Here is an 11,096-nt window from a genome sequence, read left to right on the forward strand (position 1 = left end):
ATGACGACTGAATTCCATTTAGCTGCTTTAGTTTCAGGGTTTTATGCATGCTGTCTCAATGTCACACTCTCTGGAACACTGAACAGATAGAACAAAGTCAGCGTTAATGTTAGTGTGCTCTGTTTTTATTATGACAAGTCAAGATGTCCGCTGTGAAAAAGGTCTTTATCCACTGAGCCATGAGGATGTGCTGATCACAAAAAACGTAAGAGGCAGGAGGTAAGAAGGGAACGAAGCTCCCTGCTGGCCTTCTCTCCTGCTGACAAACTTCCTGGATTAGACTGAAACGAATAGCACCTGAGTCCTTCTGACGCACGCACACACACACACACACGCACACACACACAGGCAGACACATGAACCAATTTTTTTTTTAATGATTTGCTATTTAGACTTTCACTGTCAGCTTTGTTCTTCCCCCTCAGTTTGCGATTCTGGGAGTCCCCTGGAAGTGGACAGACACACACACACACACACACACACACACACACACACACACACATGCACAACATGTGTATAACACCAGGGGAAATCCCCTGTAGCTGGGGACTGTGTGTTTGACTGTGGCCCCTTACATGGAGCAGCCGCTGAGGGAAGAGTGTGTGGGGGGTTGGCCTAAATGTCAAAGGTAAAAGGTGCCCGAAGAAGAGGAGTGGAAACATGCAATAGACCCACTCACGAAGGCTGATCTCAGAGTAGCGCTGGGGGAACCCCAATTCTCTCTTTGACAGACAAAAACATCACACTTTATGTTTCTTTCCACCAGATTGATGGTATCAACTGTGAACAGCTAAATGGAAATGACAAACAATAAAACACTTTTGCAAATATGTCAAATGAAATCAACTCACCCATCTCTGTCCTATGACCTTTAGTTATTATAACTATCAAATCTGTGTTATTCAGTGATGAGGGGTCTGGGGCTGTGATCTGAATAGGACTTTCTGAATAGGACTTTCTGAAGTATCGCCACTGCTTGAAATATTACCACATTCCCATAAATTTGATAGTCTGGCCGTCAAGAGTAATTGTGTCACATTTTGAAAGGTCACACATTTTAGTTCATGTTGCTGTAACATAGTGACCCCACAGTAATTTTGTATTTATATTATATTTAGTGTTTAAAAAGCACAGAAGCCGTTAAACCCCAAAGTACAAAAACATGTAGCCTTATGTCATAGCAGGATTATTTTTTATTGAATATTTGATGGATTGGAACAAAATTCACTTCTGATCACTTTGATAGCAGAAACTGTATATCGAGTATATAAGTTTCACCATAATGGGATAAAAAGGGGAATGCTTTCTGGGTCCCAGTCGCTAATGATGGGCAATGATAACCAGATTCATATTTACAATTACTTATTAAAACAACATAAATAAATACTGCATTTGTTGTTGCTTTTGTAAAAACATTGCCTGTAATCTTTTTCTGTATGCAACCATGGAGAGAAACAATAAATACAAGTGGCTAGCAACATGACCTGAGAAATATATTGATCTAAAATAAATAATGTTGAATTACATTTCCTTGCAATGTCTGAGGAATTGAGAGAGAGAGAGAGAGAGAGAGAGAGAGAGAGAGAGAGAGAGAGAGAGAGAGAGAGAGAGAGAGAGAGAGATGAATTCCGGCCTGCTAGTCTATAATGTTTCTAGGCTCCTTGTTATTTATTTTATATGCTGCACCTTTCTAATTCCAAACAACACGACCAAATATAATCAATAGGATAAATAAACACTGTTATATTTTAGGAATGTCAGTGACTGGTCGTTCGTGGTCGGCGGAGCAGTCCCGGGGAACGGCGATGAGGAACGCAATGCTGTGGGCGCTGGGGGAGGTCGGAACCTTTTCGCAGACGCACTGGCAAAAGAGTTGTTTACAAACAGCAAAGTGTCAGAAAAACACGAAATCGTTGGCGGAAACCAGCAGATGTTTTCCTCAACAGCATGGAGGTTCATAACAGTCTTTAGCGAACACAAGTTACATCCTCGAGTGACATCTTCAGTGGTAAGTGTCGCTGGAGCTGCCAGTTTTAAAAACGTACATGCACCTTTTTGTTTCGTTTACGGTGGTTCGTGATTGTCTGGCTGAATCAGTGCTTCGCCTCAAAGGAAGTAATACGAGAACGAGTCGCCAAACAGGTTGCGTGACAGTTTCCACCCAGGTGTTTGAAGTGTGACCAGTTACCTCACACATGAATGAACTGTTTCTTGACTGTGACATCAGCAACATAAACATATAGTGGCGCGCGCAACGACCTTGAGAATAGGTCGCCCGAAAATCTTAGTCGGTATTGGTATGTGCTTCTAATAGCCGTTAAAATACCCTCTCTAACTACACAGTAGGTGTATCATAAATCATCGTGATTAACATTTAAATGACAAAGTGTGACGTAGACTACGGTTGCAACAACAGATTGTATCTTATTATTACCATTGTATTCATTATTGATGAATCTGTCAAGTATTTTAACTGATGAACTGATTAATTGTAAGTCACAGTTCCCCAGTTTCGTTTATACTGTCGGTGTATCTTGTAAGTCATACTTTAGTTATTCTTTTCATTGAAATATGTTGGCATGAAAAAAAGGATTAGTCTTATGGAGATGCCAATTTCAGATGTGTGGGCATGTGTTGCATAGTTTATTCATTTGATTTATGTATTTATTAAAATCCTGCTCTGCTGGTATGTACAGTGTCTGTGGGGGCAGTGATATAAAGCTGAGCAGGTGCAGTGTCTAAGTTCCATCGAGGTGTTGGCTGTGGGCAGTCAGCAGGACACATGGCAGAGGAAGGCAACAAGCTGACACTGAGGCGCCTGGAGGCACCAATCCACAAGTTCATTAAAGTGGCTCTACCCACGGACCTGGAGAGGCTGCAGAAACACCACAATAACATACTGAAGGTGACAGCTGAAATCTGGCTAGACACATGATCGCACCCTCACATCCACACTCTTGGTGTCCACAGATGGATAACAGATAGTTTTTCCTTCATTTCCGCAGTACCAACAAAGCCAGCAATGGGACCGGCTTCATCTGGAGCATATCAACGCCAGCAGAACGGTTCAGGTATAAGATACCTCTCCGTAAACTAAAGCATTGTTGTATGCGTGTGTTATATTACCCGAGCCAGAGCCTGGCCGACATGTGAATGTGAGCATTGATTGGATGATGATGTCTCTCAAAAATCCCTGAACAAGCATGACGCTGCAACTGTATAGTACATTTGTATCTCACATTGTCTGGAAGCTGAGGAGTTCAGTTCTGGAGGAACTTGACATTTCCTGATTTGTGGCGGTCAGTTTTTCCAGTTTGAGACACCGAGTGGCATCTTTATCCAGTTAAGTATATTAGTGAAGGATAGAAGTGTCTTCTTGAACTGAGGTATGACCAGAGAAACTGAACACCCGCCACCCCACAATGAGCAAAGTGAAGATTACTTTTTGTGGATCAAACGCTTGACAAAAAACATTCTCAACATTCTGCGTTGACTCAACACACGGTCCAACGTATTTCACATGAGTCACATGATAACATCTAAAACCATCTCCATGGCAACTGAGCCACTCCATCTGATGAGGATAAATAATTAGCTTGCCCAGAAAAACATATACACGCATCTGAAATACATAAAAAGAATAGATCAGTTTTGAACAACTAAAGGAACTTTCTGAATAGAAATTCACTCTTAAAAATCAGGGCAAGGAAAGGGTTGTTGCCAAACCTCCAATGGATCGTCTCTTGTGTGTGTGTAAGTACTTGCTGCCTTGTTCACATGGTGGGTGTGAAATGTCTCAGAGGATGTTGTTGCCTGGAAGCCGCTATGTCTCTGAAGGTGAAATAACTCCAAACAGGCACAACCCATCCTCTCACCATTATCCTGCAAACTCCAGGGACACGCGCAGAGTGCTTTACCATGTCCTCATGGTGTTAATCCAGAGTCGGGGTTAGTCTACTCTGCTTTAGACGGGTGTGCATGTGTGCTCATATTCCATAGCATAGATAGAATATCTGCTACTGAGAATGTGTTTGGTTGGTCTGTCCGTGTCGTACACTCACGGTTAATTTGCAGGCTGTGCCTGCCCTGACTGTCGCTGTGTTAATTAGTTTTTCAGTTTTATGCACACAAGGACGAGTGTATGCATGTATGTTTATTCATGTTGTGTAATTAGCAGAATGGGTTATCGGCAGCGCGTTGACCCCCTGAGCCGCGGTCGGGCTGCGGCCTGGAGGGTTGACGGCTGGGATGTAATCCTCCTGTCACCCTCAGGGCACGGTGGGATGAGGGGCCTTGTGGTCCCCAGCCTCATATCTGAACCTTATTAAGTCCACACCCCAGCGCACGCACACACGCACACGCATTTCCCACCACTAGAACAGCTTATTGGGAGCACTTCTTTCCAACTTGGGCAACCGGCAAAATGAACAAGAACTCGTATTTTTGTCTGAAGATTTTGTGTAGATTTGTTTATTCATTTTGAAGTTTAGGATCCAAATGATTTTATTTTTTATTTTGATGAATTAATATTATTTGAATGGCTCGTTAACATTGTGTGTTTTTGCAGTGAGGGGTAGATGTTACCACAGGTTGTCCCTGGTCTGTCAGTATGTCCCTTAATCAAGTCACGCATCCTAGTACCATGCTTTTCATTCAATGTGTGTTTGTCCCTCTCTGAACATGTTCAGACATCACACTGCTTCTTTCCTGTCTCCCTGCAGCAGTTGAGAGCTAACGTCAGAGAGATGGAGAAGCTGTGCACGCGAGTTCGTGCTGAAGACGCTGACGCTTTGGAAGCGCTTGTCAGGCCAGTCAGAGATCGGGCATCAGCCGCCGCACGAGACTTCCTGCTTTTGCACTCTAACCCCGTGCCGCAGCCTGCGCCAGCGACACCACCTGCCGCTCAGCCGTCCAGCTGTGTGTCCAGCAGTTGCCACGCTGATGACAATATGTGCGAGCAAATTCAGCTTTACCTTCCAGAAATCCCTGCTGATCAGAGCGCGGCTGAGTCCTGGGACAACCTGGAAGAGGTATGAGGGCTGGACCCTAACATACAGTCTGGATATCATAGTTTATTTTAAGTTATCTTACATTTATAGTCAAAATATAGTGAAAATAATCAAAGTAAATGTTGTTGGTTGTTGCTTTACTGTTGTTATAGACCCTTGTTTTTGAGGTGTGCAGCAAAACAAGGTTTTAGTTTAGGTAAGCTTTACTTCCTGTCAAATAAGAAATAAAAAAAACTCCAAGTAATCGATTTAACATGGACAGGCACTTCCCACATCTTAGCTCTTGTGTTGTAGCATCATCCTTCATGTTAATAATGTAATTGTCTGTCTCCATCTTGTCCATGTGAGTTGAATGTATTGTTTCAGCTTTGCTCTTTAAGCATCATCAAGTTCTCTTTAACTGGAGTAAATAGCAAAACTATTCCCCGAAATCTTGCCGAAAGATTTTTGGCAGTATTAATGATTCATACCTTGAACTTGTTTATTTCTTTGGTTTTTTTTTTTTATTGTTATTGATAGTTGTTAAACATGCACAATAACCCTGAAACCAAAGCAGCAAAATAGAATTCAACCATCATGATATTATACTATAATAATTAAAAATGAAGAATTGTGCTTTTCCTGCTGTGAGATTTACAAATGTTTTTTGTGAAAAAGGTTGATCTAAAACCAAAGCACTCAACACAAAGTACAATAAAGTGGTTTCCATCCTTGGGCTCTACTAAACGTTGCTATGGTTACGTGCATTATTCATCGTCACTGCAAGATCATCTAATGCCACTGACCCCTCTTCCCTGCTCTACTGTGACACATACAGTACACATTAATATTCACGTCCATTAGTGAAAGTGACTGTCAATCCCAGACACTGACCGTTTAGACGTACTGTAGCTGTGGACTTGTGCGATAAACATAACAATGAAATAAATGCGGTGATTCTTTCTCTCTCAGGATCTGAAGGAACTGAGTGGTTTGGTGACGGAGTTCTCTCTGCTCGTCCATGTGAGTACGAACACTGAACATTACTGTGTACTTCCTGGCTGCCACATTCACGTTTCTCGTGAATTTGTGCACAGTTGCCCCTGTGAACGAAAACAATGTGGCAGAGGAAGTGGTGCGTATTCGACAGTGTGTGCTTGTGTTGCCTGGTAAAGTTCCTCGGAGAGGAGGTGACACAGATCGGCTCAGGACTACCGCTGAGGCCCCAGAGGCCCTTCACCGAGGCAGGAGGATAGATTTGGGGGAGGACGGCGAGTTGTCCACGGGGGAAGAGGTGGGGAACAATGGATACATCGGAGCAGGTGGAGAACAGACGGCTCAGATTATCACTCTATCCTCAGGGATAGAAGAAGAGAAGCAGTGAGGCCGAGCAAAGGAGAGATTAACAGTGAAAAAGACCGAGACCGAGAGTGAAGATGTAGTGAGTGTAAAAAAAACTAGCAGGGGGGGGGCAGAAAGAGCATAGACATGTTATTGTGGTGTCTCAAGGGTGACAGACGTCGTTAGGGGAGTAATATTCCATTCCAGCTCTCAGCCACAGTGGAGTGGGAGTGTAGTTGTGTCTGTGCATGCGTCACGTTAGTGGCTGTTCCGGTGTCTGTGTCCTTACCTGTAGCTTTTCTCTTTGTGTGTCTTCTCAGGCCGCACCATTATGAGCTCATCTTGCGATTGTGCTGTATGAAACGCAAAAATTCATGTATGACAATTGCTTATTCAGTTCAATAAAAAAAGTTAATGTTTTTAATTTATTGAAATAAATCACTTTGGCTTCAAAACAGAGGATGTTATAATATAAAATAAAACAAAAACATTTAAGCAAAATATGTATTTCTTTAATTTTTAAATGATTCAAGTTTGACCAAAACTTCAACTTTTTCGTACATGCACAAGTCAATTAATCACAAGATTATTATTATTGGCACTAACTTCCACCATAGATACTTATTGAATTTGACAGCTCATACTTCTCATATTAGAAGACCATGAGATTATGAGGTACAGTTACCATTAAGGTATTAAATAAATAATATGACAAATGTAAAAAGTATGTTAAATTCGCCACAAAGCCCATTTAATGGCACTTTAAACCAAATTCTACAATTTTCCCAAGCAGATGGGAGTATGTCCAGTTGTCATGGATTAGTTAAAATGTCTCTTTTCTTGTTCAACAACGGTTGAATGGACCTTGGAATGAGACCGTTTTGCCAACTAGTGTTTTCAAAGAAGAATACACTTATTTTAAATCTAAGTTTGCACCAAAACATCTGAACATATTCAACACATTATTGGAAAGGAAATTAATCAGAAACAGTTGTGTTTGTCATCTTATTTTTCTATTCTAATTATTTTGTATCATCATGTTTGGGCATTTTAGGCCTTTATTAGATAATAACAGGTAACAAAGGATGTAGCAATGCAACAAAGGTACCTGACCGAACTTGAACCAGGGACGTTCCTCACCCTCAAGCCACGAGGGCTCTCTGCTTTAGTCTTTTTTTTGTCTTGAACGGGAGGATTGAGGATTTTTCCTGTTTCATATAAAAGCAAACTGATAAGACAAGCATGTGAAGATGGCACCTTGGACTGTGGGAAATTATAATGTGCATGTTTCACAGTGTTATCAAGAACATAACCAGCAGAAGAATTAATAATGAAAATAATTGTTAGTTGCAGTTCAATTATCTTGTTGGTGAAACTGCTGCTTTTAAGGGAGAAAATATCACGACGGAAAATGAGAGATGAAGATCTAATCTGTGAATCGGAGTAGTGAGGGGTTAAACGGTCCGTTTTCAGTCAGGTTATAAAGACCGACATAGCTGAATCTGTCAAATAACTTTTAGCGTGAGGATGTGAAAGAGGGAGAAAAGGTGAGGAAGAGTAGAAGAAGAAAAGTACTCCCGTTGTTGTTTCGTCACTGTGTCCATCCAGCCCTCACATGGAGAGAGACAGCTGCCTCTCTGAATATTTCATGAGATCTACACAATAACACAAACACAGAGCCCCCCCCCCCTCCAGTGAAATCTCCTTTGAATATACCTACAACGTCCACACACACTCATTCACCCTTCCTGTGTTAACAAGTTAGAATTTGGAGAGATAGAAGAAAGCTTAATACACAACAGGTGGTAGGTCTTTCACATGTGTGTGTGTGTGTGTGTGTGTATCTGCAGGTGAATGTGATTACTTGAGTGTGTGTGCGTGTTAATATGTGTTTGTGTGTGTGCATCAGTCCCAGCAGGAGAAGATTGACAGCATAGAAGACAGCGTCAACACAGCCACTACCAACGTGGAGGAGGGGACCAAGAGCCTGGGGAAGGTGTGTGTGTGTGTGTGGCCTGATGATCTGATGTGTGTGTGTGTGTGTGTGTGTGTGTGTATGTGTGTGTGTGGCCTGATGATCTGATGTGTGTGTGTGTGTGTGTGTGTGTGTGTGTGTGTGTGTGTGTGTGTGTGTAGTGTTTGGGAGATGGGGAGATCGATGGCACTTTGCCTCCCAGCCATTCCACAGCATTTGTCCCTATTGATCCGTTCGAATACGGAGGAAAGCTGCAATTAAGGAAATAGAGAGAGGAGAGGGATCGAGAGGAGTGGAGTGGAGGGGAGGAAGAGTGATAGAGAGGTAGGATGAGGGTCTATGTGTTTGTGTGTGTGTGTAGCACTAAGAAAGGATTTGAATGACTGTTTAATAGTTTTTCAGGAGCGGCATTTGGCCTTCCAAAATCAATTCAGTACACAACACATTGAGTGTTACTCCGAAGGACAACTCAGTGCCCTCGTTCACACATTTTACGCACTTGAAATGTTGAACTTTTTGTCTGTAATACTCAGAATAAATCACCTGTTTTTGTTCATCTACAAAAGACACACACACACACATACATCTATTAACCATATTGAGATCTGACTATCAGAGAGTTATATGCAAAACACATTTCTATCAAGGATTGTGACATTTGCTAACAACCCACAGTGTCCATGAGTATCAGTACACGTGGAAATAAAACTTGGAGACAATTTGCGAAAAGAATGTCATTTAATTTCATCTTAAATTAAATTGTGTGGGCATCATTCCATTCGCCTCCATTGTCTTTGGATGGCAGCAGAAATGTCAGACTGGTCTATCAAAATAAGCAAATAAAACCAAAATATTATAGCTGGATACCGATACAAGGTAAGTACAACAACTCTTTTAACAGTTTGAACTTTCTGAAGTAAATGCTACAAATAATTAAATATTCTTTGGACATTGTTATTTTAAATTTAATTCCCCCAATTGGAGGCGCAAATAAAGGTTGCCCTCTGTAAGGTTGCTGGTAGATGTAGTGGGCTGCACATTAGACGGGGGGAGGAGGGGGGGGGATAAAGCAGATGAGAGGAGTGTCAGATGTTTTAATGTGTTTGAAAGTGTGTAATCTGTCATCAGGTCAAACAGCATTACACACACACACACACACACACACACACACACACACACACACACACACACACACACACACACACACACACAGTTCCTCCTGCCTGTACAACCTGTGCCCAGAGTCCTTTTAACTCAGCTCAGATGAAATTAAAATTCCCTCAACTGCCACAGGGGTGGTGAGCAATGCTCGCTTTAGAACTAGATTAATTTAACGGTGAAGTGTTAATCGTGTGTGTGTGTGTGTGTGTGTGTGTGTGTGTGTGTGTGTGTGTGTGTGTGTCATTAATTGTCATCAGCAAAGAGCACCTTCCAGTCTGATGATAACAGCCGTAATAACACACGGGCCATATCTCTCCGATTTCTCCTAAATGGATATAATGAAAACTCTTTGATGCTGCAAAGGAAATGTTGATTTACATTTACACATGCAGGCTTTTTTGTGGGTCGGTGTAATCATGAAAGGATAGACACGTTCAAACTCTAACGCAGAATGTCTTGAAGCCACAAAGTGCTGATGCCTCAAAAGGCAAAGTATGTGGACGTTAAATTAAACTAGACCATATCTCTTCTTCCTGTCTCTCCCTAGGCGGTTGGCTACAAGTTGACGGTGTTGCCGGTTGCCGGGGCGTTGCTGGGCGGTGTGTTAGGAGGTCCACTTGGCCTGCTGGCTGGATTCAAAGTTGCAGGGCTGGCTGCGGCTCTGGGAGGGGGGGCCCTGGGCTTTGCAAGTGGAAAACTGGTCCAGAAACACCGCAAAGCCCAAGTGGATCTACAGATGAAACAACTGACAGCGCCGCCGGAGTCAAACAAGGACAAATGACCCAACAGTTCTGGTCCGGCCTCTGACTCCAAGTCCCGACTAATTGCCGAAGCGCCAGTGTTGACCGACCAATCAGAAGCACAGACTGGACCTCAGGCGGCATCACAGTGCCTTAAAGAGACGTCATTGGGCTTTGCTGGACACATGCACTGTTGTAAAAACAATTCTGCAATAACAGCTGGATGTTCGGGTGTGAATGGTTCGTCTGTGAGGACGTCTATCTCAGTTTAGACACACAAATTATTTTTGAATTCTGAACTACATATTTTATTGTGTGTCAGCATGACATCGCATCTATTTACTAAAATACATCTTTGTATTCTTTCAAATGCCATCACTAAAGCCTCAGTTATACCTTTCTGTAAGGATGCTGTGACGAACCGGTGCCGACACTCGCAACCCCTGTGGATGTATCGAGCATGAATCATGCCGTTTATTAGAACTCCGGTTGTTCCTCAAGCTAGCCACTTTTCTTCCCATTATTCTTTTTCAGCATTTCCTTTATGCAGAAAATAATATCCGAATGTGAACAGCTGCACTACAATTATACATGGAGAGAAATAATGTGGTGTTACATTCAATTAAAGTGTTTAAGTGGAAATGCTTCAATGTTTGCATTAATTATACTGTTTAAAGATACTTACTATACTGCTTTTGCAACTTGTCAGCGGAAAACTGTACATAAAGCACCAAAGTGCCACTATCCAGATCACTTCAGGGACTGGAGTGGAACAAACTGCCATGTATTGATGATACTGATGCAAATAAAATGTTTCTATTCAATAAGGTCATTTCTTGGATAAATATCACACCGTTCAGAGACTGACATAGAAATCTTCAGACAACAGTA

General features: G+C 42.1%; 1 protein-coding gene across 3 annotated transcripts; it reads left to right on the top strand.

Annotated features, from left to right (window-relative positions):
• Positions 1-1,821: 1,821 nt before the first annotated feature.
• stx17 (syntaxin 17) lies at positions 1,822-11,029 on the top strand. 3 transcript variants are annotated; one of them, XR_004611204.1, is made up of 8 exons: positions 1,829-2,008; positions 2,697-2,905; positions 3,006-3,071; positions 4,722-5,030; positions 5,961-6,011; positions 8,239-8,325; positions 8,466-8,628; positions 10,013-10,097. XR_004611204.1 is itself a non-coding variant. In XM_034553120.1 (7 exons), the coding sequence occupies exons 2-7, from the start codon at positions 2,783-2,785 to the stop codon at positions 10,244-10,246; spliced, it is 870 nt and encodes a 289-aa protein (XP_034409011.1). In that variant the 5' UTR covers positions 1,822-2,008; positions 2,697-2,782; the 3' UTR covers positions 10,247-11,029. The 3 variants fall into 3 exon arrangements, 2 of the variants coding, with proteins under 2 accessions (XP_034409011.1, XP_034409012.1); XM_034553120.1 differs by lacking the exon at positions 8,466-8,628 and having other exon boundaries at positions 1,822-2,008; positions 10,013-11,029; XM_034553121.1 differs by lacking the exons at positions 8,239-8,325; positions 8,466-8,628 and having other exon boundaries at positions 10,013-11,029.
• Positions 11,030-11,096: the final 67 nt, after the last annotated feature.

The sequence above is a fragment of the Cyclopterus lumpus genome, chromosome 16, assembly GCF_009769545.1.
Source record: "Cyclopterus lumpus isolate fCycLum1 chromosome 16, fCycLum1.pri, whole genome shotgun sequence".
NCBI lineage: Eukaryota > Metazoa > Chordata > Actinopteri > Perciformes > Cyclopteridae > Cyclopterus > Cyclopterus lumpus.

Coding starts and splice junctions, on each gene's coding strand:
- stx17 (XM_034553120.1), top strand. CDS start 2,783: ATGGCAGAGGAAGGCAACAAGCTGACACTGAGGCGCCTGGAGGCACCA. Junction 2,906..3,005: donor ACCACAATAACATACTGAAG/GTGACAGCTGAA, acceptor TCATTTCCGCAG/TACCAACAAAGCCAGCAATG. Junction 6,012..8,238: donor AGTTCTCTCTGCTCGTCCAT/GTGAGTACGAAC, acceptor TGTGTGCATCAG/TCCCAGCAGGAGAAGATTGA.